This window comes from Monodon monoceros, unplaced genomic scaffold (genome assembly GCF_005190385.1).
Source record: "Monodon monoceros isolate NGI ecotype Baffin Bay Population unplaced genomic scaffold, NGI_Narwhal_1 Super_Scaffold_3, whole genome shotgun sequence".
NCBI classification, from domain to species: domain Eukaryota; kingdom Metazoa; phylum Chordata; class Mammalia; order Artiodactyla; family Monodontidae; genus Monodon; species Monodon monoceros.
Genome location: NW_021703780.1, coordinates 64,901,260 through 64,928,126, shown reverse-complemented (window position 1 = coordinate 64,928,126; position 26,867 = coordinate 64,901,260). Strand labels below are relative to the sequence as shown.

General features: G+C 46.0%; 2 protein-coding genes across 9 annotated transcripts in view; one reads left to right on the top strand and one right to left on the bottom strand.

The window, feature by feature from the left end:
* The window catches only part of IFRD2 (interferon related developmental regulator 2), a 33,034-nt gene extending 8,476 nt beyond the window's left edge, over positions 1 to 24,558 (top strand). The window contains exons 2-12 of one of the 8 annotated variants that reach the window (XM_029243855.1): positions 21,851 to 21,970; positions 22,056 to 22,140; positions 22,247 to 22,371; positions 22,458 to 22,615; positions 22,778 to 22,828; positions 22,914 to 23,092; positions 23,179 to 23,284; positions 23,620 to 23,757; positions 23,843 to 23,971; positions 24,051 to 24,146; positions 24,264 to 24,558. In XM_029243855.1, coding sequence (XP_029099688.1) covers positions 21,851 to 21,970; positions 22,056 to 22,140; positions 22,247 to 22,371; positions 22,458 to 22,615; positions 22,778 to 22,828; positions 22,914 to 23,092; positions 23,179 to 23,284; positions 23,620 to 23,757; positions 23,843 to 23,971; positions 24,051 to 24,146; positions 24,264 to 24,344 — 1,268 coding nt within the window. In that variant the 3' untranslated portion in view covers positions 24,345 to 24,558. Of the gene's footprint in view, positions 1 to 21,850; positions 21,971 to 22,055; positions 22,141 to 22,246; positions 22,372 to 22,445; positions 22,616 to 22,774; positions 22,829 to 22,913; positions 23,093 to 23,178; positions 23,285 to 23,619; positions 23,758 to 23,842; positions 23,972 to 24,050; positions 24,147 to 24,263 lie in introns of all 8 variants that reach the window. The other 7 variants (XM_029243859.1, XM_029243854.1, XM_029243857.1 and 4 more) reach the window with 7 other exon arrangements.
* A 661-nt stretch (positions 24,559 to 25,219) lies between these two features.
* On the bottom strand, positions 25,220 to 26,014 carry LSMEM2 (leucine rich single-pass membrane protein 2). Its single transcript, XM_029243861.1, has 3 exons — positions 25,786 to 26,014; positions 25,506 to 25,691; positions 25,220 to 25,395 (listed from the first exon to the last, which is right to left on the bottom strand). The coding sequence occupies exons 1-3, from the start codon at positions 25,985 to 25,987 to the stop codon at positions 25,262 to 25,264; spliced, it is 522 nt and encodes a 173-aa protein (XP_029099694.1). The 5' UTR covers positions 25,988 to 26,014; the 3' UTR covers positions 25,220 to 25,261.
* Positions 26,015 to 26,867: the final 853 nt, after the last annotated feature.

Genomic DNA, 26,867 nt, shown 5'->3' with positions numbered 1-26,867 from the left:
ATTGCTACTCTAGCTTTCTTCTTTTTTTTTTTTTTTTTTTTTTTTGCGGTACGCGGGCCTCTCACTGTTGTGACCTCTCCTGTTGCGGAGCACAGGCTCCGGACGCGCAGGCTCAGCGGCCATGGCTCATGGGCCCAGCCACTCCGCGGCATGTGGGATCTTCCCGGACCGGGGCACGAACCTGTGTTCCTTGCATTGGCAGGCAGACTCTCAACCACTGCGCCACCAGGGAAGTCCTCTAGCTTTCTTTTGATTTCCATTTGCGTGGAGTATCTTTTTCCATCCCCTCACTTTCAGTCTGTATGTGTCCCTACGTCTGAAGTGGGTCTCTTGTAGACAGTATATAGATGGGTCTTGTTTTTGTATCCATTCAGCAAGCCTGTGTCTTTTGGTTGGAGCATTTAATCCATTCACATTTAAGGTTTAATTATCGATATGTATGTTCCTATTACCATTTTCTTAATTCTTTTGGTTTTTTTTTTTTTTAAACACAGGTCTTTTTAGAAGCCCATATGATTTAAATTTATTTATTTATTTATGGCTCTGTTGGGTCTTCTTTTCTGTGCGAGGGCTTTCTCTAGTTGTGGCAAGCGGGGGCCACTCTTCATCGCGGTGCGCAGGCCTGGGTTTGTTTTTGTAGGTCCTTTTCTTCTCTTGTGTTTCCCACTTAGAGAAGTTCCTTCAGCATTGTTGTAGAGCTGGTTTGGTGGTGCTGAATTCTCTAAGCTTTTGCTTGTCTGTAAAGCTTTTGATTTCTCCATCAAATCTGAATGAGATCCTTGCCGGGTAGAGTAATCTTGTTTGTAGGTTCTTCCCTTTCATCACTTGAAGTATATCATACCACTCCCTTCTGGCTTGTAGAGTTTCTGCTGAGAAATCAGCTGTTAACCTTATGGGAGTTCCCTTGTATGTTGTTTTTCCCTTGCTGCTTTCAATAATTTTTCTTTGTCTTTAATTTTTGCCAGTTGGATTACTATGTGTCTCGGCATGTTTCTCCTTGGGTTTATCCTGTATGGGACTCTCTGTGCTTCCTGGACTTGGGTGGCTGTTTCCTTTCCCATGTCAGAGAAGTTTTCGATTATAATTTCTTCAAATATTTTCTCTGGTCCTTTCTCTTTCTCTTCTCCTTCTGAGACTCCTATAATGCGAATGTTGTTGTGTTTAATGTTGTCCCAGAGGTCTCTTAGGCTGTCTTCATTTCTTTTCGTTCTTTTTTCTTTATTCTGTTCTGCAGCAGTGAATTCGACCATTCTGTCTTCCAGGTCACTTATCCGTTCTTATGCCTCAGTTATTCTGCTATTGATTCCTTCTAGTGTAGTTTTCATTTCAGTTATTGTATTGTTCATCTCTGTTTATTTGTTCTTTAATTCTTCTAAGTCTTTGTTAAACATTTCTTGTATCTTCTCGACCTTTGCCTCCATTCTTTTTCCGAGGTCCTGTATCATCTTCACTATCATTATTCTGAATTCTTTTTCTGGAAGGTTGCTTACCTCCACTTCATTTTGTTGTTTTCTGGGGTTTTATCTTGTTCCTTCATCTGGTACATAGCCCTCTGCCTTTTCATCTTGCCTGTCTTTCTGTGAATGTGGTTTTCCTTCCACAGGCTGCAGGATTGTAGTTCTTCTTGCTTCTGCTGTCTGCCCTCTGGTGGATGAGGCTATCTAAGGGGCTTGTGCAAGTTTCGTGATGGGAGGGACTGGTGGTGGGTAGAGCTGACAGTAGCTCTGGTGGGCAGAGCTCAGTAAAACTAATACGTTTGATGCTGATGGGTGGGGCTGGGTACCCTCCCTGTTGGTTGTTTGGCCTGGGCAACCCAACACTGGATCCTACCTGGGCTCTTTGGTGGGGCTAATGGCAGACTCTGGGAGGGCTCACGCCAAGGAGTGCTCCCCAGAACTTCTGCTGCCAGTGTCCGTGTCCCCACAGTGAGCCATAGCCACCCCCGCGTCTGCAGGAGATCCTCCAACACTAGCAGGTAGGTCTGGTTCAGCCTCCTGTGGGGTCACTGCTCCTTCCCCTGGGTCCTGATGTGCACACTACTTTATGTGTGCCCTCGAAGAGCGGAGTCTCTTTTTCCCCCAGTCCTGTCGCAGTCCTGCAATCAAATCCCACTAGCCTTCAAAGTCTGATTCTCTAGGAATTCCTCCTCCCATTGCCAGACCCCCAGGTTGGGAAGCCTGACCTGGGGCTCAGAACCTTCACTCCAGTGGGTGGATTTCTGTGGGATAAGTGTTCTGCAGTCTGTGAGTCACCCACCCAGCAGTTATGGGATTTGATTTTACTGTGGTTGCGCCCCTCCTACCATCTCACTGTGGCTTCTCCTTTGTCTTTCGATGTGGGGTATCCTTTTTGGTGAGTTCCAGTGTCTTCCTGTTGATGATTGTCCAGCAGCTAGTTGTGATTCTGATGTTCTCACAAGAGGGAGTGAAAGCATGTCCTTCTACTCCGCCATCTTGGTTCCGATTCCTATTTGATTCTTTTTTACGGCTGAGTAACATTGTATATATGTACCACATTTTGTTTCGTATTGTTTTGTTTTGTTTTGGCTGCATTGGGTCTTTGTTGCTGCGCACAGGCTTTTTTCTAGTTGCAGCGAGCAGGGGCTATTCTTCATTGCGGTGCACAGGCTTCTCATTGCGGTGGCTAATCTTGTTGCGGAGCACAGGTTCTAGGTGCACGGGCTTCAGTAGTTGTGGCTCACAGGCTCTAGAGTGCAGGCTTAGTATTTTCGGTGCACGGGCTTAGTTGCTCCGCAATATGTGGGATCTTCCCGGACTAGGGCTCGAACCCGTGTCCCCTGCATTGGCAGGCAGATTCTTAACCACCACGCCACCTGGAAATTCTTGTTTGTTGGAAGTATTTTAATCACAGTTTCAATTTCATTACTTGTGATTGGTCTGTTCATATTTTCTGTTTCTTCCTGGTTCTGTCTTGGAAGGTTGTGTATTTCTATGAATTTGTCCATTTCTTTTTTATTTTAATTAAAACAATTTTTTTAAAGTGTTTATTTATAACCACACCCTACATGTTGTGGAATTTTAGTTCCCCCATCAGGGAATGAACCTGGGCCCCTGGAAGTAGAAGTGCAGGGTCCTAACCACTGGACCGCCAGGGAATTCCCTAGAATTTGTCCATTTCTTCTAGGTTGTCCATCTTATTGGCATATAGTTGTTTGTAGTAGTCACTTATGACCCTTTTATTTCTGTGGTGTCCATTGTAACTTATCATTTTTCATTTCTAATTTTATTGATTTGAGCCCACTCCCTTTTTTTTTCTTGTTGAGTCTGTCTAAAGATTTATCAATTTTGTTTATTTTCTCAAAGAGCCAGCTTTTAGTTTCCTTGATCTTTCCTATTGTTTTCTTTGTCTCTATTTCATTTATTTCTGCTCTGATCTTTATGATTTCTTTCCTTCTACTAATTTTGTGTTTTGTTTGTCGTTTTTGTCTAGTTGCTTTAGGTGTAGGTTATGTTTCTGTATTTGAGATTTTTCTTGTTTTCAGAGGTAGCAAATGTATCACTGTAAACTTCCCTCTTAGAACTGCTTTTGTGGCATCCCATAGGTTTTGGATGTGGTGTTTTTGTTGTCATTTCTCTTTATATATATATATATTTTTAATAGATCTTTATTGGAGTATATTGTGTCCCAATACTGTGTTAGTTTCTGTAGTACACCAAAGTGAATCAGCCATATGCATACATATATCCCCATATCTCCTCCCTCTTGAGCCTCCCTCCCACCCTCACTATCCCACCCCTCTAGGTCATCGCAAAACATGGAGGTGATCTCCCTGTGCTTCCCACTAGCTAACTGTTTTACATTCGGTAGTGTATATATGTCGATCCTACTCTCACTTTGTGCCAGCTTCCCCCTCCCACCCTGTGTCCTCAAGTCCATTCTCCATGTCTACATCTTTATTCCTGCCCTGCAAATAGGTTCATCAGTACCATTTTTTTCCAGATTCCATATATGCGCTAGCACATGGTATTTGTTTTTCTCTTTCTGACTTACTTCACTCTGTAAGACAGACTGTAGGTCCATCCACCTCACTACAAATAACTCAATTTCGTTTCTTTTTATGGCTGAGTAATATTCCATTGTATATATGTGGCGCATTTTCTTTATCCATTCATCTGTTATGGACATTTAGGTTGGTTCCATGTCCTGGCTATTGTAAATAGTGGTGCAATGAACATTGTGGTACATGTATCTTTTTGAAATATATGATTTTCTCAGGATATATGCCCAGTAGTGGGATTCCTGGGTCATATGGTAGTTCTATTTTTAGTTTTTTAAGGAACCTCGGTACTGTTCTCCATAGTGGCTGTATCATTGTACATTCCCACCAACAGTGCAAGAGGGTTCCCTTTTCACCACACCCTCTCCAGCATTTATTGTTTCTAGATTTTTTGATAATGGCCATTCTGACCGGCGGGAGGTGACTCCTCATTGTAGTTTTGATTTTCATTTCTCTAATAATTAGTGATGTTGAGCTTCTTTTCATGTGCCTCTTGACCATCTGTATGTCTTCCTTGGTGAAATGTCTGTTTAGGTCCTCCACTCATGTTTTAATTCGATTGTTTGGTTTTTAGATGTTGAGCTGCATGAGCTGTTTGTATATTTTGAAGATTAATCCTTTGTCTTTTGTTTCATTTGCAAATGTTTTCTCCATTCTGCGGGTTGTCTTTTTGTCTTGTTTATGGTTCCTTTGCTGTGCAAAAGCTTTTAAGTTTAATTAAGTCCCATTTGTTTATTTTTGTTTTAATTTCCATTACTCCAGGAGGTGGGTCAGAAAAGATCTTGCTGTGGTTTATGTCAAACAGTGTTTTTCCTATGTTTTCCTGTAAGAGTTTTATACTGTCCGGTCTTACATTTAGGTCTTTAATCCATTTAGAGTTTATTTTTGTGTATGGTGTTAGGGAGTGTTCTAATTTCATTCTTTTACATGTAGCTGTCCAGTTTTCCCAGCACCACTTATTGAAGAGGCTGTCTTTTCTCCATTGTATGTTCTTGCCTCCTTTGTCGTAAATTAAGTGACCATATGTGCATGGGTTTATCTCTGGGCAGTCTATCCTGTACCATTAATCTATATTTCTGTTTTTGTGCCAGTACCATACTGTCTTCATTACTGTAGCTTTGTGGTATAGTTCGAAGTTGTGGAGCCTGATTCCTCCAACTCCGTTTTTCTTTATCAAGATTGCTTTGGCAGGGCTTCCCTGGTGGCACAGTGGTTGAGAGTCCGCCTGCCGATGCAGGGGACACGGGTTCGTGCCCCAGTCTGGGAATATCCCACATGCCACAGAGCGGCTGGGCCCGTGGGCCATGGCCACTGAGCCTGTGCATCCGGAGCCTGTGCTCCGCAATGGGAGAGGCCACAACAGTGAGAGGCCCTGTGTACGGCAAAAAAAAAAAAAAAAAGATTGCTTTGGCTGTTCGGGGTCTTTTGTGTTTCCATACGAATTGTAAAATTTTTTGTTCTAATTCTGTTAAGAATGCCATTGGGAGTTTGATAGGGATCACATTGAATCTGTGAATTGCTTTGGATAGTATAGTCATCTTCACAATATTGATTCTTCCAGTCCAAGAACATGGTATATTTCTTCATCTGTTTATGTCATCTTTGATTTTTTTCATCAGCGTTTTATAGTTTTCTGAGTACAGGTCTTTTGTCTCCTTAGGCAGGTTAATTCCTAGGGTTTGTTTTGTTTTTTTTTTTAAATAAATTTATTTATTTATTTTTATTTTTGGCTGTTTTGGATCTTTGTTGCTGCGCGCGGGCTTTGTCTAGTTGCTGCGAGAGGGAGCTACTCTTTGTTGTGGTGCACAGGCTTCTCATTGTGGTGGTTTCTCTCGTTGCGGAGCACAGGCTCTAGGCGCGCAGGCTCAGTAGTTGTGGCGCATGGGCTTAGTTGCTCCGCGGCATGTGGGATCTTCCCGGACCGGGGCTCAAACCTGTTTGTTTCCCCTGCATTGGCAGGCGGATTCTTAACCACTGCGCCACCAGGGAAGTCCTATTCCTAGGTATTTAATTCTTTTTGTTGCAATGGTAAATGGGATTGTTTCCTTTATTTCCCATTCTGATTTTTCGTTGTTAATGTATAGGAATGCAAGGGATTTCTGTGCATTAATTTTGTATCCTGCAACTTTACCAAATTCATTGATTAGCTCTAGTAGTTTTCTGGTGGCATCTTTAGGACTCTCTACAGTATCATGTCACCTGCAATCAGTGACAGTTTTACTTCTTCTTTTCCAATTTGTATTCCTTTTATTTCTTTTTCTTCTCTTGATTGCCGTGGCTAGGACTTCCAAAACTATGTTGAATAATAGTGGTAAGAGTGGACATCTTTGTCTTGTTCCTGATCTTAGAGGAAATGCTTTCAGTTTTTCACCATTGAGAATGATGTTTGCTGTGGGTTTGTCGTATATGGCCTTTATTATGTTGAGGCAAGTTCCCTCTGTGCCCACTTTCTGGAGAGTTTTTATCATAAACTGGTGTTGAATTTTGTCAAAAGCTTTTTCTGCATCTATTGAGATGATCGTATGCTTTTTATTCTTCAGTTTGTTAATATGGTGTATCACATTGATTCATTGGCATATATTGAAGAATCCTTGCATCCCTGGGATAAATCCCACTTGATCATGGTATATGATCCTTTGAGTGTGTTGTTGGATTCTGTTTGCTAGCATTTTGTTGAGGAATTTTGCATCTATATTCATCTGTGATATTGGTCTGTAATTTTCTTTTTTTGTAGTATCTTCGTCTGGTTTTGGTATCAGGGTGACGGTGGCCTCATAGAATGAATTTGGGAGTGTTCCTTCCTCCGCAATTTTTTGGAAGAGTTTGAGAAGGATGGGTGTTAGCTCTTCTCTAAATGTTTGATAGAATTCACCTGTGAAGCCATCTGGTCCTGGACTTTGGTTTGTTGGAAGATTTTTAATTATGTTTTCAATTTCATTACTTGTGATAAGTGTGTTTATATTTCTAACTCTTCCTGGTTCAGTCTTGGAATATTGAACCTTTACAAGAATTTGTCCCTTTTTTCATGGTTGTCCATTTTATTGGCATATAGTTGTTTGTAGTAGTCTCTTGTAATTCTTTGTTTTTCTGCGGTGTCAGTTGTGATGTCTCCCTTTTCATTTCTAATTTTATTGATTTGCGTCCTCTCCCTTTTTTTCTTGGTGGGTCTGGCTAAAGGTTTATCAATTTTGTTTATCTTCTGAAAGAACCAGCTTTTAGTTTTATTGATCTTTGCTATTGTTTTCTTCGTTTCTATTTCATTTATTTCTGCCCTGATCTTTTTTTTTTTTTTACACCTTCATTGGAGTATAATTGCTTTACAAAGGTGTGTTGGTTTCTGCTTTATAACAAAGTGAACCAGTTATACATATACATATCTTCCCATATCTCTTCCCTCTCTCGTCTCCCTCCCTCCCACCCTCCCTATCCCACCCCTCCAGGCGGTCAGAAAGCACCGAGCTGATCTCCCTGTGCTATGCGGCTGCTTCCCACTAGCTATCTACCTTACGTTTGGTAGTGTATATATGTCCATGCCTCTCTCTCGCTTTGTCACAGCTTACCCTTCCCCCTCCCCATTACCTCAAGTCCATTCTCTAGTAGGTCTGTGTCTTTATTCCTGTCTTACCCGAAGGTTCTTCATGACATTTTTTTTCTTAAATTCCATATATATGTGTTAGCATACGGTATTTGTCTTTCTCTTTCTGACTTACTTCACTCTGTATGACAGACTCTAGGTCTATCCACCTCATTACAAATAGCTCAATTTCGTTTCTTTTTATGGCTGAGTAATATTCCATTGTATATATGTGCCACATCTTCTTAATCCATTCATCCAATGATGGACACTTAGGTTGCTTCCATCTCCTGGCCATTGTAAATAGAGCTGCAGTGAACATTTTGGTACATGACTCTTTTTGAATTATGGTTTTCTCAGGGTATATGCCCAGTAGTGGGATTGCTGGGTCATATGGTAGTTCTATTTGTAGTTTTTTAAGGAGCCTCCATACTGTTCTCCATAGTGGCTGTACCAATTCACATTCCCGCCAGCAGTGCAAGAGTGTTCCCTTTTCTCCACACCCTCTCCAGCATCTATTCTTTCTAGATTTTTTGATGATGGCTGTTCTGACTGGTGTGAGATGATATCTCATTGTAGTTTTGATTTGCATTTCTCTAATGATTAATGATGTTGAGCATTCTTTCATGTGTTTGTTGGCAGTCTGTATATCTTCTTTGGAGAAATGTCTATTTAGGTCTTCTGCCCATTTTTGGATTGGGTTGTTTGTTATTGAGCTGTATGAGCTGCTTATAAATTTTGGAGATTAATCCTTTGTCAGTTGCTTCATTTGCAAATGTTTTCTCCCATTCTGATGGTTATCTTTTTGGTCTTGTTTATGGTTTCCTTTGCTGTGCAAAAGCTTTGAAGTTTCATTAGGTCCCATTTGTTTATTTTTGTTTTTATTTCCATTTCTCTAGGAGGTGGGTCAAAAAGGATCTTGCTGTGATTTATGTCATAGAGTGTTCTGCCTATGTTTTCCTCTAAGAGTTTGATAGTTTCTGGCCTTACATTTAGGTCTTTAATCCATTTTGAGCTTATTTTTGTGTATGGTGTTAGGGAGTGATCTAATCTCATACTTTTACATGTAGCTGTCCAGTTTCCCCAGCACCACTTATTGAAGAGGCTGTCCTTTCTCCACTGTACATTCCTGCCTCCTTTATCAAAGACAAGGTGACCATATGTGTGTGGGTTTATCTCTGGGCTTTCTATCCTGTTCCATTGATGTATCTTTCTGTTTTTGTGCCAGTACCATACTGTCTTGATTACTGTAGCTTTGTAGTATAGTCTGAAGTCAGGGAGCCTGATTCCTCCAGCTCCGTTTTTCGTTCTCAAGACGGCTTTGGCTATTCGGGGTCTTTTGTGTTTCCATACAAATTGTGAAATTTTTTGTTCTAGTTCTGTGAAAAATGCCAGTGGTAGTTTGATAGGGATTGCATTGAATCTGTAGATTGCTTTGGGTAGTAGAGTCATTTTCACAATGTTGATTCTTCCAATCCAAGAACATGGTATATCTCTCCATCTATTTGTATCATCTTTAATTTCTTTCATCAGTGTCTTATAATTTTCTGCATACAGGTATTTTGTCTCCTTAGGTAGGTTTATTCCTAGATATTTTATTCTTTTTGTTGCACTGGTAAATGGGAGTGTTTTCTTGATTTCACTTTCAGATTTTTCATCATTAGTGTATAGGAATGCCAGAGATTTCTGTGCATTAATTTTGTATCCTGCTACTTTACCAAATTCATTGATTAGCTCTAGTAGTTTTCTCGTAGCATCATTAGGATTCTCTATGTATAGTATCATGTCATCTGCAAACAGTGACAGCTTTACTTCTTTTCTGATATGGATTCCTTTTATTTCTTTCTCTTCTCTGATTGCTGTGGCTAAAACTTCCAAAACTATGTTGAATAAGAGTGGTGAGAGTGGGCAACCTTGTCTTGTTCCTGATCTTAGTGGAAATGGTTTCAGCTTTTCACCATTGAGGACGATGTTGGCTGTGGGTTTGTCATATATGGCCTTTATTATGTTGAGGAAAGTTCCCTCTATGCCTACTTTCTGCAGGGTTTTTATCATAAATGGGTGTTGGATTTTGTCGAAAGCTTTCTCTGCATCTGTTGAGATGATCATATGGTTTTTCTCCTTCAGTTTGTTAATACGGTTTATCACATTGATTGTTTTGCGTATATTGAAGAATCCTTGCATTCCTGGAATAAACCCCACTTGATCATGGTGTATGATCCTTTTAATGTGCTGTTGGATTCTGTTTGCTAGTATTTTGTTGAGGATTTTTGCATCTATGCTCATCAGTGATATTGGCCTGTAGTTTTCTTTCTTTGTGACATCCTTGTCTGGTTTTGGTATCAAGGTGATGGTGGCCTCGTAGAATGAGTTTGGGAGTCTTCCTCCTCTGCTATATTTTGGAAGAGTTTGAGAAGATAGGTGTTATCTCTTCTCTGAATATTTGATAGAATTCGCCTGTGAAGCCATCTGGTCCTGGGCTTTTGTTTTTTGGAAGATTTTTAATCACAGTTTCAATTTCAGTGCTTCTGATTGGTCTGTTCATATTTTCTATTTCTTCCTGATTCAGCCTTGGCAGGTTGTGCATTTCTAAGAATTTTTCCATTTCTTCCAGGTTGTCCATTTCATTGACATAGAGTTGCTTGTAGTAATCTCTCATGATCTTTTGTATCTCTGCAGTGTCAGTTGTTACTTCTCCTTTTTCATTTCTAATTATATTGATTTGAGTCTTCTCCCTTTTTTTCTTGATGAGTCTGGCTAGTGGTTTATCAATTTTGCTTATCTACTCAAAGAACCAGCTTTTAGTTTTATTGATCTTTGCTATCGTTTCCTTCATTTCTTTTTCATTTATTTCTGATCTGATTTTTATGTTTTCTTTCCTTCTGCTAACTTTGGGGATTTTTTGTTCTTCTTTCTCTAATTGCTTTAGGTGCAAGATTAGGTTGTTATTCGAGATGTTTCCTGCTTCTTAAGGTAGGATTGTATTGCTATAAACTTCCCTCTTAGAACTGCTTTTGCTGCATCCCATAGGTTTTGGGTCGTCGTGTCTCCATTGTCATTTGTTTCTAGGTATTTTTTAATTTCCTGTTTGACTTCTTCAGTGATCACTTCGTTATTAAGTAGTGTATTGTTTAGCCTCCATGTGTTTGTATTTTTTACAGATCTTTTCCTGTAATTGATATCTAGTCTCATAGCGTTGTGGTCGGAAAAGATACTTGAAACAATTTCAGTTTTCTTAAATTTACCAAGGCTTGACTTGTGACCGAAGATATGATCTATCCTGGAGAATGTTCCATGAGCACTTGAGAAAAATGTGTAATCTGTCGTTTTTGGATGGAATGTCCTATAAATATTAAGTCCATCTCTTTTAATGTATCATTTAAAGCTTGTGTTTCCTTATGTATTTTCATTTTGGATGATCTGTCCATTGGTGAAAGTGGGGTGTTAAAGTCCCCTACTATGAATGTGTTACTGTCGATTTCCCCTTTTATGGCTGTTAGTATTTGCCTTATGTATTGAGGTGCTCCTATGTTGGCTGCATAAATATTTACAATTGTTATATCTTCTTCTTGTATCGATCCCTTGATCATTATGTAGTGTCCTTCTTTGTCTCTTCTAATAGTCTTTATTTTAAAGTTTGTTTTGTCTGATATGAGAATTGCTACTCCAGCTTTCTTTTGGTTTCCATTTGTATGGAGTATCTTTTTCCATCCCCTTACTTTCAGCCTGTATGTGTCTCTAGGTCTGAAATGGGTCTCTTGTAGACAGCATATATATGGGTCTTGTTTTTGTATCCATTCAGCCACTCTGTGTCTTTTGGTGGGAGCATTTAGTCCATTTACATTTAAGGTAATTATCGATATGTATGTTCCTATTCCAGTTTTCTTAATTGTTTTGGGTTCGTTATTGTAGGTCTTTACCTTCTCTTGTATTTCTTGCCTAGAGAAGTTCCTTTAGCATTTGTTGTAAAGCTGGTTTGGTGGTGAACTCTCTCAGCTTTTGCTTGTCTGTAAAGGTTTTAATTTCTCCATCAAATCTGAATGAGATCCTTGCTGGGTAGAGTAATCTTGGTTGCAGGTTTTTCTCCTTCATCACTTTAAATATGTCGTGCCAGTCCCTTCTGGCTTGCAGAGTTTCTGTTGAAAAATCAGCTGTTAACCTTATGGGGATTCCCTTGTGTGTTATTTGTTGTTTTTCCCTTGCTGCTTTTAATATGTTTTCTTTGTATTTAATTTTTGACAGTTTGATTAATATGTGTCTTGGCGTATTTCTCCTTGGATTTATCCTGTATGGGACTCTCTGTGCTTCCTGGACTGATTAACTATTTCCTTTCCCATATTAGGGAAGTTTTCAACTATAATCTCTTCAAATATTTTCTCAGTCCCTTTCTTTTTCTCTTCTTCTTCTGGAACCCCTATAATTCGAATGTTGGTACGTTTAATGTTGTCCCAGAGGTCTCTGAGACTGTCCTCAGTTCTTTTCATTCTTTTTTCTTTATTCTGCTCTGCAGTAGTTATTTCCACTATTTTATCTTCCAGGTCACTTATCCGTTCTTCTGCCTTAGTTATTCTGCTATTGATCCCATCTAGAGTGTTTTTAATTTCATTTATTGTGTTGTTCATTGTTGTTTGTTTCATCTTTAGTTCTTCTAGGTCCTTGTTAAATGTTTCTTGCATTTTGTCTATTCTATTTCCAAGATTTTGGATCATCTTTACTATCATTATTCTGAATTCTTTTTCAGGTAGACTGCCTATTTCCTCCTCATTTGTTACGTCTGGTGGGTTTTTATCTTGCTCCTTCATCTGCTGTGTGTTTTTCTGTCTTCTCATTTTGCTTATCTTACTGTGTTCTGGGTCTCCTCTTTGCAGGCTGCAGGTTCGTCGTTCCCGCTGTTCTTGCTGTCTGTCCCCAGTGGCTAAGGTTGGTTCAGTGGGTTGTGTAGGCTTCATGATGGAGGGGACTAGTGCCTGTGTTCTGGTGGATGAGCCTGGATCTTGTCTTTCTGGTGGGCAGGTCCACGTCTGGTGGTGTGTTTTGGGGTGTCTGTGGACTTATGATTTTAGGCAGCCTCTCTGCTAATGGGTGGGGTTGTGTTCCTGTCTTGCTAGTTGTTTGGCATAGGGTATCCAGCACTGTAGCTTGCTGGTCGTTGAGTGAAGCTGGGTGCTGGTGTTGAGATGGAGATCTCTGGGAGATTTTCGCCATTTGATATTATGTGGAGCTGGGAGGTCTCTTGTGCACCAGTGTCCTGAAGTTGGCTCTCCCACCTCAGAGGCACAGCACTGACTCCTGGCTGCAGCACCAAGAGCCTTTCATCCACATGGCTCAGAATAAAAGGGAGAAAAAGTAGAAAGAAGGAATTAGTAGAAAGAAAGAAAAAGAAAGAAAGAAAGAAAGAAAGAAAGAAAGAAAGAAAGAAAGAAAGAAAGAAGGAAGGAAAGGGGAGGGAGGGAGGAAGGAAGGAGGGAAGGAAGGTAAAAAGAAAGATAAAGTAAAATAAAGTAAGATAAAATATGATAGTTATTAAAATAAAAAATAATTATTAAAAAAAATTAAAACAAACAAAAAGCGGACAGATAGAACCCTAGGACAAATGGTGGTAGCAAAGCTATACAGACAAAATCTCACACAGAAGCATATACATACATACTCACAAAAAGACTAAAAGGGGAAAAAAATCATAAATCTTGCTCTCAAAGTCCACCTCCTCAATTTGGAATGATTTGTTACCTAAAGGAGGGAAGGAAGGAAAGAAAGAAGATAAAGTAAAATAAAATAAAGTTATTAAAATAAAAAATAATTATTAAGAAAAAAATTATTTAAAAAAATGGACGGATAGAACCCTAGGACAAATGGTGGAAGCAAAGCTATACAGACAAAATCTCATACAGAAGCATACACATACGCACTCACAGAAAGAGGAAAAGGGGAAAAAATCATAAATCTTGCTCTCAAAGTCCACCTCCTCAATTTGGGATGATTTGTTGTCTATTCACGTATTCCACAGCTGCAGGGTACATCAAGTTGATTGTGGAGCTTTAATCCGCTGCTTCTGAGGCTTCTGGGAGAGATTTTCCTTTCTCTTCTTTGTTCTCACAGCTCCCAGGAGCTCAGCTTTGGATTTGGCCCCGCCTCTGTGTGTCGCAGGATGGCGTCTGTTCTTCGCTCAGACAGGACAGGGTTAAAGGAGCAGCTGCTTCGGGGGCTCTGGCTCACTCAGGTGGGGGGTAGGGAGGGGTACGGAGCACGGGGCGAGCCTGCGGTGGCGGAGGCCGGCATGACATTGCACCCGCCTGAGGCGCGCCGTGCGTTCTCCCGGGGAAGTTGTCCCTGGATCCCGGGACCCTGGCAGTGGCGGGCTGCACAGGCTTCCCGGAAGTGGGGTGTGGATAGTGACCTGTGCTTGCACACAGGCTTCTTGGTGGCGGCAGCAGCAGCCTTAGCGTTTCATGCCCGTCTCTAGGGGATGCGCTTTTAGCCGCGGCTCGCGCCCGTCTCTGGAATTCCTTTAAGCAGCGCTCTTCCCCTCTCCTCGCACAGGAAACGAAGAGGGATGAATAAGTCTCTTGCCTCTTAGGCAGGTCCAGACTTTTCCCCGTACTCCCTCCCGGCTAGCCGTGGTGCACTAACCCCCTGCAGGCTGTGTTCGTACCGCCAACCCCAGTCCTCTCCCTGTACTCCAGACCGAAGCCCGAACCTCAGCTCCCAGCCGTGCCTGCCCCAGCGGGTGAGCAGACCAGCCTCTTGGGCTGGTGAGTGCTGGTTAGCAGCGATCCTGTGTGCGGGAATCTCTCTGCTTTTCCCTCTGCACCCCTGTTGCTGTGCTCTCCTCCGCGGTTCCGAAGCTTCCCCCCTCCGCCACCCGCAGTCTCCGCCTGCGAAGGGGCTTCTAGTGTGTGGAAACCTTTCCTCCTTCACGACTCTCTCCCACTGGTGCAGGTCCCGTCCCTATCCTTTTGTCTCTGTTTATTCTTTTTTCTTTTGACCTACCCAGGTACGGGAGACTTTCTTGCCTTTTGGGAGGTCTGAGGTCTTCTGCCAGCGTTCAGTAGGTGTTTTGTAGGAGTTGTTCCACGTGTAGATGTATTTCTGGTGTATCTGTGGGGAGGAAGTTGATCTCCGCGACTTACTCTTCCGCCATCTTCCCTAATCCCCTGCCCTGATCTTTTATTTCTTTCCTTCTACTGACTTTGGGTTTTCTTTGTTCTTCTTTCTCTAGATGTTTTAAGTGTAGGGTTAGATTGTTTATTTGAGATTTTTCTTATTTCTTGAGGTGAGATTGAATTGCTGTAAACTTCCCTCTTAGAACTGCTTTTAATGTGTCCCATAGGTTTTGGGTCGTCCTGTTTTCATTGTCATTTGTTTCTATGTATTTTTTTATTCTTCTTTGATTTCTTCAGTGATCTCTTGGTTATTTAGTAGCACACTGTTTAGCCTGCATGTATTTGTGTTTTTTACAGTTTTTTTCTTGTAATTGATTTCCAATCTCATAGCATTGTCGTCAGAAATCTCTAGGTATTTTTTGAATTCCTTTTTGATTTCTTCAGTGATCCACTGGTTGTTTAGTAAAATATTGTTTAACCTCCACATGTTTATGTTTTTTACAATTTTTTTCCTGTTATTTTTTTTCTTTAAATTTTTATTGGAGTATAGTTTACAGTGTTTGTTAGTTTCACATGTACAAAAAAGAGAATGTTATATATATATATTCTTTTTTGAATTCTTTTTTTATAAAGGTTATGAGAGAGTGTTGAGTGGAGTTCCCTGTGCTCTACAGTAGGTCCTTGTCGATTGTCTGTTTTATATACATTCATGTGTACATGTTAATCCCAACCTACAAATTTATCCCTCCTTGCCCTCTATCCCCTTTGGTAACCATGAGTTTCTTTCCTTTTCTTTTCTTGTTTTTTTTGGCCATGTCGCGCGGCTTCTGGGATCTTAGTTCCGTGACCACGGATAGAACCCGGACCTTGACAGTAACAGCTCAGAGCCCTGGGCTTCCTTGGTGGTGCAGTGGTTGAGCATCCGCCTGCCGATGCAGGGGACACGGGTTCGTGCCCCGGTCCGGGAAGATCCCACATGCCGCGGAGCAGCTAGGCCCGTGAGCAATGGCCGCTGAGCCTGTGTGTCCAGAGCCCGTGCTCTGCAACGGGAGAGGCCGCAACAGTGAGAGGCCCACGTACTGCAAAAAAAAAAAAAAAAAAGAAAGAAAAGAAAGCTCAGAGCCCTAACCGCTGGACTCATGGGGAATTACCCATAAGTTTCTTTTCTAAATCTATGAGTCTGTTTTGTAAATTAGTTCATTTGTATCAATTTTTAGATTCCACACATAAGTGATATCATAAGATGTTTTTGGTTCTTACTTATGACTTACTGTGATCATCTCTAGGTCCTTCTTGTTGCTGCAAATAGCATTATTTTGTCCTTTTTTGTGGCCAATATTACATTGTATATATGTACCACATCTTCTTTATCCATTCATTTATCGATGGACATTTTGGTTGCTTCCTTGTCTTGGTTATTGTATATACTGTTGCAGTGCACGTAGGGGTGCATGAGCCATTTGGAACTATGGTGTTTTTCTGGGTATTCGCCCAGAAGTGGGATTGCCGGATCATATGATTGCTCTTTTTTCGTTTTTTGAGGAACTTCGCTGCTGCTCTCCATACTGGCTGTGCCCTTTTACATTGCCCCCAACAGTGTAGGAGGGTTCCTTTTTCTTCACGCCCTGTCCAGCATTTACTGTTTGTAGACTTTTTGAGGATGGCCATTCTGACTGGTGTGAGGTGATACCTCCTTGTAGTTTTGATTTACATTTCTCTAATAATTAGCGATGCTGAGTATGTTTTTGTGTGCTTTTTTTTTTTTTTGAAACAGAGTAAAATGTACCTCTTAAAATTGGGTTTTGAAAGTCAGACCTGTTTTGAATTCTGTTTTGATTACCTACTCCCAGACATTTCTCTAGGGTAGATATCATTTATTTACAGCCCTACAGGCCTTGTGAATGTTAAGTATCCAGAAGCACTGGTTTTAGAGTTGTTGTTACTTTTTTTTTTTTTTTTTTAAGCGGTATGCGGGCCTCACTGTTGTGGCCCCTCCCGTTACAGAGCGGCCATGGCTCACGGGCCCAGCCGCTCTGCGGCATGTGGGATCTTCCCAGACCGGGGCACGAACCCGTGTCCCCTGCATCGGCAGGCGGACTCTCAACCACTGCGCCACCAGGGAAGCCCTGTTGTTACTCTTAACTGCCACATGGTGGCAGGGTTATGCATGCCCAACTTTGGGTTTTAGGGCAACCAGGGCCTTAGTTAAAGAAAGTCCTGTTCCTGGGTTGTAACTGAGAGTAGAATGTGCCAGAAGAAACACCCAAGGGCTTGTGTCTCCTTACTTCTTCCCTCTTACCCTTCACCCTCCAGACAAATCACAACCCCTGTAAAACCACGATGCTGAGGGTATTGAGTGTACTTTGGTGGGGGACTCTATGGAAGGAGGATGGAGGTGGGAACTCCACCTCCAGGAGATGTGCAGCCCAGGTGACTTTTCTTTTTTAAAAAAATTTTTAATTTTATTTATTTGTTTTTGGCTGTGTTGGGTCTTCGTTGCTGTGCGCAGGCTTTCTCTAGTTGTGGCGAGCGGGGGCTGTTCTTCGTTGCAGTGCGTGGGCTTCTCATTGTGGTGGCTTCTCTCGTGGTAGAGCACAGGCTCTAGGCGCACGGGCTTCAGTAGTTGTGGCGCACGGGCTTAGTTGCTCCGTGGCATGTGGGATCTTCCCAGATCAGGGATCGAACCCGTGTCCCCTGCACTAGCAGGCGGATTCTCAACCACTGTGCCACCAGGGAAGCCCCCAGGTGACTTTTCAAAGCTCTTCTAGCCCAGAGGGTCCACCATCCTTTGGGTGCACTATATTTGGTTTAGCTGTAGGAGGGCCCGCCTTGATCTGGAGATTTTGTCTCATCCAGAAGGGACCAGGCACTCCAGGTCCAAGAGGGCTCATCTGCTGGCACATCCTCCCCAGCTCGCTCAGGCCCACAGCAGTCCTGCCTTTGGACCCAACCTGCTTAAGCTCCATGGATGTGACTCCAGCCTAGGTCCCTGAGGCCTGAGGGGAATAGAGTAGGGATTTCTTTCTCTCTTTCTTTCTTCCTTCCTTCTTTCCTTTTCTTTTTCTTTCCTTTTCTTTCTTTCTTAATTGAATTTTTCTTTTATTTTGGCATATAGTTGATTTACCATATTGTGTTTGTTTTAGGTGTACAGCAATGTCATTCTGTTGCACATTTACATATATCTGCTCTTTTTCAGATTTTTTTTTAATATTTATTTATTTGGCTGCACCGGGTCTTAGTTGTGGCATGCAGGATCTAGTTCCCTGACTAGGGATCGAACCCCGGCCCTCCTGTGTTGGGAGCGTGGAGTCTTAATTTCTGGACCACCAGGAAAGTTCCTTTTATCAGATACAGGGTCTGAGTAGAGTTCCCTGTGCTCTACAGCAGGTCCTTGTTGATTATCCATTTTATATATATTAATGTGTAAATGTTAATCCCAGCCCCCTAATTTTTCCCACCCCTCTTCCCATATCCCCCCCCGCCCCCCCAAGTAATTGTGCCTTCCCTCTCTGGTGGACCTAGGCTGCTGCTGCGTTTTTTTTTTTGTTTTTTTGTTTTTTGGCTACGTTGGGTCTTCGTTGCTATGTGCAGGCTTTCTCTAGTTGCAGCAAGCGGGAGCTACTCTTTGTTGTGGTGCGCAGGCTTTTCATTGCGGTGGCTTCTCTTGTTGCAGAGCACAGGCTCTAAGTGTGTGGGCTTCAGTGGCACGCGGGCTCAGTAGTTGTGGCACATGGGCTTAGTTGCTCTGTGGCATGTGGGATCTTCCTGGACCAGGGCTCAAACCTGTGTCCCCTGCATTGGCAGGAGGATTCTTAACCACTGCGCCACCAGGGAAGTCCGGACCTACGCTTCTTAGGAGTACACCCTCATTTGCCACAGTCCAGCCTCTTCAAGTGTCTCCACACAGCCAACCCTGGTCTGACTTCTGGAGCCTGATATTCAGCACACCGCCCCCACCAACAGAGGAGCGTCTCAGGCTCTGGTGCACAGGGTGCTGCACTGGGTGGAGGTGCCTACCTTACGTGCAGATTACTCTCCTTTTGCCATTGCACACACGTTGCTGCACTGTCTTCTTAGGGTCTGGACCTTCCCCTTTGTCTAGGCTAAGGTCCCTGTCAGTGATCAGGCGTCCCAGGGTGCTGGAATATGTTTACCTTCACTGCTCCTTCCCTGGGGCACTAGGTTCCTAGTGTCTAGATTCCTTCCCCACCCCGCCCCACTTTTTTTTTTTTTTTAAGCAGAGTCTCACTGCTTCGGAATCTTAGTTCTTTGACCAGGGATGGAATCTGTGACCCCCGCAGAGGAAACGTGGAGTCCTAACCACTGGACCGCCAGGGAATTCCCTTTCTTTTTCCTTTTGTCCTTCCCGGTTACGTGGAGGTTTTCTTGCCCTTTCGGAAGTCTGAGGTGTTCCTCCGGCATTCAGTAGGTCTGTGTGAATCATTCCACTTTTAGGTGTATTTTTAATGTCTTTGTAGGAGAGGGTGAGCTCCCCGTCCTACTCCTCTGCCATCTTAATCCTGTCTTGAAAAGTGAGTTTTAGACAGTAGATACTGACCTCAATTAGCAAAACTAAAATTTAATATTAAAACATAATTTTTTGTAGGCGTGAAATAAAATTTTTTTCTTTAAAATAACCATTTTTACCAAATATAGCCAAATTAATTGGGTACAAGTTAGTGGGCTACAGTTTTATAATCAAAGGGAGAGTGGGGAGGGGGAGAAGACCACCTGCTTCCTCATCCTTGAGTAGACATCAGGCTTCCATCATCAGCTCCTCCTCCAGGTGAGGAGTTTTTTTGTCATTACATGGTCAAAGCAGGACTGTCATGGTGCAATGGAAATGAGCAAAAAGGCAGTAATGTATAATAAAATACGATAATTCATTTCAAGTTTTAGTATAATGTCAACCTTTGCTTATAGTTTTGTTTTTAGTGCATGCAGCGGAGTGTGTCCTGGGAATCATTAATTTATGGAGCTCACTGGGCAGGATATGGGTCACATTCCACCATTGTTGTGTTGTTTTGGAGCATGTCTCATGCTTCTGTTGCATGGGTTTGTGGTTAAGCAAACCTGCTTTCTTGAGTGATCATTAACTTACAGGGGTCTCCCATACTTTTTTCTTATAATCCCTTACTGGGATTAACTATTTAATTACTTGCTTTGTCATTTTACTCTGTCCCTATCAGTGACACTGGGTTATGGTGAAGTAAAGTGTAATGTTTACTGTAAGGCGCCAATAAAAGGAGAAGCCGTGGCTGGTGCTCAGAAACCCTGAACTCCCTGAAGGGTTTCTGTAAAGCACTTTTTTTTTTCTTTTTGGCTGCATTGGGTCTTCGTTACTGCGCGCTGGCTTTCTCTAGTTGCGGCGAGCGGGGGCTTCTCATTGTGGTGGCTTCTCTCGTTGCAGAGCACGGGCTCTAGGGCGCGTGGCCTTCAGTAGTTGTGTTGCACAGGATTAGGTGCTCCGCGGCATGTGGGATCTTCCCTGACCAGGGCTCGAACCCGTGTCCCCTGCATTGGCAGGTGGATTCTTAACCACTGCGCCACCAGGGAAGTCCCTATAAAGCATTTTTAACGGCGAGGTGAGGGAGAGGGGTCCCAGCAAATGTGATCAGCTCGTGCACAATTCTCTGACTGGTTGATGGTGAGGTAACAGGGCAGTGTCATGGTGTTTACATTATCAATCCTTAGGCGCTAGTAGGTGTAGAGGCTACGTGCTCATGGTCATCACGTAGTTAACTTCTTCCATTTGGTGGTGGTTTTGGCACCTTTAAAACAACTCAGGAAATGTGCATCTGATACTATTATCTAGGAACTTAAGAGATGAACTACAACAGAGGATATGGTGGAGGGGTCTGTCCCAGGAAGACCCCATAGGGTCCTGCTTGGTTACAAGGGGACATTGAAGAAAGTAGCAATACTCCAGAAGGCCTAGTGCTGGGGGACGAGTTCACGGAGTGGTGTCAGTCCCAGACGGGAACCAAGGAAGCCTCAGGGGAGGGGCTTCTGGGTGAGTCTTGAGAAGGTGAAGAGGAGAGCACTACTTAGTGGCAACACGCTGGGCGAGGGCCTGATATCTGGAGGGACCATGGCATGGTGAAACAAATGAGGGAAGGCTGGGCTGCTTTGGTCAGCTAGGGTAGTGAGAGAGGAGTGAGCAGTGTGTGATGGACTTTGTCCGGCAGGCACAGGGAGTATGTACGTAGTTCCTGGAAGTAGGGCCAGCCTGGTGACCAGAACCTGCCTGGGGCTCCTGCTGCAGCAGCTGCCCTTACACATAAGTGTTCCAGCTCTGCTGACCCTCACAGCCCCCTGTGTTCACCTGTTTTCAAGGGCTCATGAAGTCAGGAGCCGCTCAGCTTTCTGCACTTCCCAGGGTCAGGAGGAGCCTGTGTGTCCATCCACCCAGGGCTGAAGGCCTGGAGTGGACCAAGTGGGGCTCAGGAGACAGTATGCTTGAGGCCTGGTGCACTCACCTACATCCACTAGGAGCTGGGCCTCTGCCCCCAGTGCTGATGGGTGACCTGATGAGCTTGTTGGCCCACGGAATAGCGTAACTAGTCACTTGTCTACTCATTGTCTTCACTTAACCTTGCCCAGAAGAGGTGCTTCTCATCTCTTTTGCAACGGAGAAACTGAGGCTTTGAAGAGTAGGCACTTGACCTGGTTACACCCCTGTTAAGATGTAGAGCTGGGATTTGAACCCCGGTTCTGTCAGACTTCCCTGACCCTTGCCCTGGCCATTTTGGGGAGTAATCTGGGCTGGTGGTTGAGCTCCCCCAGGATGCGCCTGGATATGCCCCACTGCAGGCTGAGCCACAGGCCTAGGTAGGGCCTGTGCAGCCCCTTCCACCTCTGCCCACCTCTAAGTCTCCTTCTTAAAGCAAGCTCTAGTCTCAGGGAGGATCTGCTCACCAAGCCTGCCAGGATATCCTAGGTTGGGGCCTGGCGTGTGACTCTCCCCAGCAGATAGACTTCTTTCCCTTTCTCTTGCTTCCTGGTTCAGAGTCCCCGGCACCAGCCTCTGTGCCTCCCACTTCAGCCTTGAGAAGGGCAGCATTCTGTCTTGTGGGGTCGTGAGGCCGGGTGAGGTAACCCCAGCCATCGCTCATCAATGAAGGCAGACCATGTGCCCCATTCCGCCCTCCCCAGGTGCCCGGAGCAGTACCCAAGCTGACTCAGGTTCCAGTGAGGATGAGGCAGCCAGTGAGGCCCGCAGCACCACCAGTGAATGTCCCAGCCTTCTTAGCACCGCAGCAGAGGAAAGCTTTGGTGAGAGTGGGTAGGAATATGGCAGGGACTCAGTGGGGCTCCGTGGGCTAGGGCAAGAAGCGGGGATGACGAGCTGGCCTTGCAGGGGGGGATGCCGTGGATGAGCAGGGTCAGCAGGAAGACCTTGAGGAGAAGTTGAAGGAATATGTGGACTGCCTCACAGACAAGAGGTACCCCTGATTTCCAACCAATCCCTTCCCCTGTGTCCCTGCTTAGCCCATGCCAAATGTGACCCAGGTAGGATTGGCCCACAAAACCCCTTTCTTCCTCCCCCAGTGCCAAGACCCGGCAGGGTGCTCTTGAGAGCCTGCGTCTGGCCCTAGCAGCGCACCTACTCCCCGACTTCTTGCTGGAGCGCCGCCTCACACTGGCTGATGCCTTGGAAAAGTGCCTCAAGAAAGGTTGGGCCTGGGGGCGCACCTGGGGGGCCTGAACTGGCTGGGTACTGGCCCCTGCTGCATTGACTGACTGGAAGGCATCCCTGCAGGGAAGGGCGAGGAACAGGCCCTTGCCGCTGCTGTGCTAGGCCTGCTGTGCATTCAGCTGGGTCCTGGACCCAAGGGTGAGGAGTTATTCCACAGCCTGCAGCCCCTGCTGGTCTCTGTGCTCAGTGACAGCACAGCTAGCCCTGCTGCCCGGCTCCACGTGAGTGTTCCTTGCCCTGTGACACCCTTCCTTCACCTAATCCCTAAGCAGAGACACGGGTTCCACCTGCCTCCAGGCTCCCCTGCTCCAAGGGTGAGCCCCGTGGCTGGGAACCCAGGCTCACCCTCTGACCACGGCCTGGCTTTGCCCTCCTCCCAGCAGTGCGCTTCTGCTCTTGGCCTGGGCTGCTACGTGGCTGCCACCGATGTACAGGTAAGTAGCCTTCAGGCACAGGCAGTAGAGCACATAGGCCCTAGCTCTGCCCCTGAGCCACTCCCCTGCCTCCTTGTGCCCCTAGGACCTGGTCTCCTGCCTCACCTGCTTGGAAGGCATTTTCAGCCGGTCCTGTGGTGTGGGTGGCTCCACAGCCCCAGTGGTCCCTGTCAGCCTTCAGGGCTTGCTCTGTGCTGCCTTGCAGGCCTGGGCCTTGCTACTCACCATCTGCCCCAGTGCCCATATCAGCCGCATCCTGGACAGGTAGGGGTGACTGCCCACTGGGAGTGGGAGGGGAAGGGTGAAAGGCCCCCAGCCCACACACATGGCTCAGCCTGCCCCTTCCCCAGGCAGCTGCCCCGGCTGCCCCAGCTCTTGTCCAGTGAAAGTGTGAACCTGCGGATGGCTGCCGGCGAGACCATCGCATTGCTCTTTGAGCTCACCCGGGACCTTGAGGTGTGAGAGATGGCGGGGGGTGGGGGGGCGCAGGGGAGGGTGCCTCCTGACACCACCTGCCCATCTCAGGCTGGGTGCAGGGGATGCCACAGAAAACAAGGTAGCCTTAGGTCATTATGGAGGGGAAGTAGCCCCAACACAGACTCAGAGGCCAAGTGCTCTGATGGGGCCCCTTAGTGGAGGTGTCTAGCGCAGGCAGGGGCCAAGAAGGGATGCAGGGGAGGGTCAGGCAGAGAAGAAAATGACTTTCTTGGTGAAAGGAAGGGTTTGGGTGACCCCACTGCGTTAAAAGCCAACAGAGCTCAGGCTTCTGCTCCTACGTCCTCCCACTGCAGGAGGACTTTGTTTACAAGGACATGGAGGCCCTCTGCAGCGCACTGCGCACTCTGGCCACTGACAGCAACAAGTATCGGGCCAAGGCTGACCGCCGGCGCCAACGCTCTACCTTCCGGGCCGTGCTGCACTCTGTCGAGGTACGTGTGAGAAGGGATGCGTCCTAGTGAGGGTGCACCCCTAGGCATAGCCGCCAAGCCCAGTCACAGCCCCTCTACCCTGCAGGGTGGCGAGTGTGAGGAGGAGACAGTCCGCTTCGGGCTCGAGGTGCTCTATGTGGACAGCTGGGCTCGGCGCCGGGTCTATGCTGCCTTCAAGGACGCGCTGGGTTCCGGCATGCAGCACCACCTCCAGGTGGGGAGGCGGACGGGGAAGGGGTATCCCGCTTGGCTGTTTCAGACTGGCCTGAGCTCACTGCCTTCTTTGCCACCAGAACAACGAGCTACTCCGTGACATCTTTGGTCTGGGCCCTGTGCTGGTGCTGGATGCCACTGCCCTGAAGGCCTGCAAAATCTCACGTTTTGAGAAGGTTTGCCCCTTTGTCTTCTCTCCATTCCTGTGGCCTGGAGCTCTGCAGGGGCTGGAGGAGAAGCCCTGGGCTGCCTCCTCCCAGCTCACTAGACCCTCACTCTTTGTCCCACCCCAGCACCTGTACAATGCTGCTGCCTTCAAAGCCAGGACCAAGGCGCGCAGCCGCGTGCGGGACAAGCGGGCAGACATACTGTGAGGCAGGACCAGCCGAAGAGGAGACTGTCCCCATCCTTGCCTGTATTTTTAACAGAAGACAGTGCAACACCTGGTCCCTGCCAGGCATTGTCGCTTTATTTTTTTAATGACAAAACCAAAAACAGACATGGGGGTGGGTGGCTGGAGGCCAGGCCACTTGGGACCTTCACGCTTTGCCCCTGCACTGGCCCTGTGGCCACTTCCTGCCCTGTCTCGGCTGTGGGGCAGGCACAAGGCCTTTCTCAGGCCTTGCTCCCCTGGGATGACCCACTTTCGGGGGGGAGGTGATAATATCTGGACAACTGCCACTACAACGTGGGGCGGTGAGGCTACCTTATATGCTGAGTTTTAAAGATTTTAGAGATAATTAAACAATGTGCAGTCTTCTGTGGCCCTGGCTTCTGGGTGTTTCTGCCTGCCCTCCCTATCCACCAACCCAGGCTTGGGCCCAGCTGGGCCTCCTATCTCCATCTCACCTTTGCTCTCCAAAATAATCTCTCCCCAGGGGCCCTCCTCCTCCTACTCAGAGCCCAGCCTGTCTTTGGAGAGCAGAGGCTGGACCCCCACTGGGAGGCCCAGCAGAGTTTGGGTGACCAGGGTAGGCAGCTATTTTTAGACTGCTGAATCTGCTATCTGGAGGAGACCAGAGGGTGCTGACAGGCCCCAAGAGGAGCCAGGAGGCTGGTGTCGCTTCCTCTGACCTTGGGCCACACCAAGTGGGGCTCTGGCACCAGAAGGCTTGGCTAGGCCTAGCTTGAGAAGGCAAGAAAGGCAGACAGCTGCGGGGTCAGATCAGGCTCTTATACGAAAACCTCACTAAGGAAGTAGTGTGGAGCAGTAGTGGGAGAGGGGAAAGCTACCAGCGGCCACTTTATTCCCCCCTACACATACCCCCAGGCCCCAGGTCCAAGTGGTATCTCAACTGGGTGCTCGGGCCTCACTCGAGTTGAGCCTCCGCAGCTGGCTGAGGCTGGCGAGCCGGAGTTTGAGCAGCATTTCCTCCTGCGTTTGCAGTGTGTGTGCCAGAACGCGTAGGGATTCGCTCTGCAGCACTAAGACAGGGGGGGATTATCAGACCACATGCAACCCCACAACACCCGGCCCTCCCAGCCCTTCACTGCCTCGGTCTCTCCATTCCACTGGCTTCCAGCGCCCTCCTTACCACTCAGGTAGACGGCCAGGACAGCCAACGCCAGGCAGGTGAGCACCAGCAGCGCAAGCAGCAGCAGGAAGCTGCCGCGGCTGTGCACTGGGCTGCAGCCGGTCTGGGCGCACATCGGTGGACGCAGGATGCCCAACAGCTCATCCCATGGCTGCGCCTCCTCGGCCAGGTAGGGCCACAGTGAACCTGCAGGGCAAACGGGGGATCAGGAGGGCGGCAGGTGCACCTGCTTTCCTCCCTTCTCCCAGTCCATGGGCCCCACCCCCCTGCACCCTTTCACCTCCACTGTGTAGCTCGCTGATGGACTCCACCCGGTGTAGGCGAACCTCCTGCACATGATTAGGAGCCAGTGGTGCCCTGCTCCTTGTCGGTGCCACGGTGTCTGCAGGGGCAGCGTGGGGCTGATTCAGCCAGCAGGTCATGCCCTCCCTTCTAGATGGTGTCGAGTGGCAGCAGGGGCTCAGAAGAGGTAGCAGGGGCATTTGGCTCCTGATCCCCTAAAACCAACTCAGGAGTGACCCGTGATTTGGAAGCAAGATAATGTGAAAACTGCGTACACCTGTTTCACCCACAGTAGCAGGAGGTGCTGCTTGACTTAACATTTGTTTCCTTCCAAGCACCTCAGGGACTTTCAGGCATTCCTCTCTGCTTGCTCGTTTCTAGAGAATTTATCAGCCTTGGAGAACTCAACCCACAGCCCATGAAGTTCATTCCTGCTTCTGCTATCAGTTTTCCCTGCAGACGCCTGTGCCTGGGGCCTTCTCCCGGTCCCCAGCAGAAGCAGCCCTATTCTAGCCAGCTTTTTGCTTTTTGCCTTTTGCTCCTGGCCTCAGCTCTGCCTCCTTTTACATACTAAGTGTGATTCTGCTATGAACCCTGCTGTTCTCACTCAATATGATGAGAGGAGACCCGTCTTTGTTAGCAAACTGTTCCACTTGCCTTTGAGGTCTCCCCTCAGGTATCTCTTCGAGGCTGCCTGGGCATTTAGGTTGTTTCCAATCCCCTTCCTAAATTAATAACCCCTAGAAAAGGACACGCGTCATTGAGTATAAGGGCTTTCCCCCAATTTCCCAATAGTTATTAAGGATGGATTCCCAGAAGCAGAATTACTGGGTCAAACAGCAGGGAGTTTTTCTTTTAACCTATCATCACATTGTTCTCTGGAGTAGTTGTCCACAGCCTCCAAAAGAGTACAATATCGCCACCAACAGGCATCTCCATAGAAAAAAATTTATGTACATAAGTGTGCACATATATATTTGCTAAGTTGGGAGATGAGAAAAGGCCTTTCTTGACCAATTTTGTTGGGGGTCTTTGCTTGGGAAGCCTCACCAATATCTGTGTGGTTTCCTAGTTCACAGC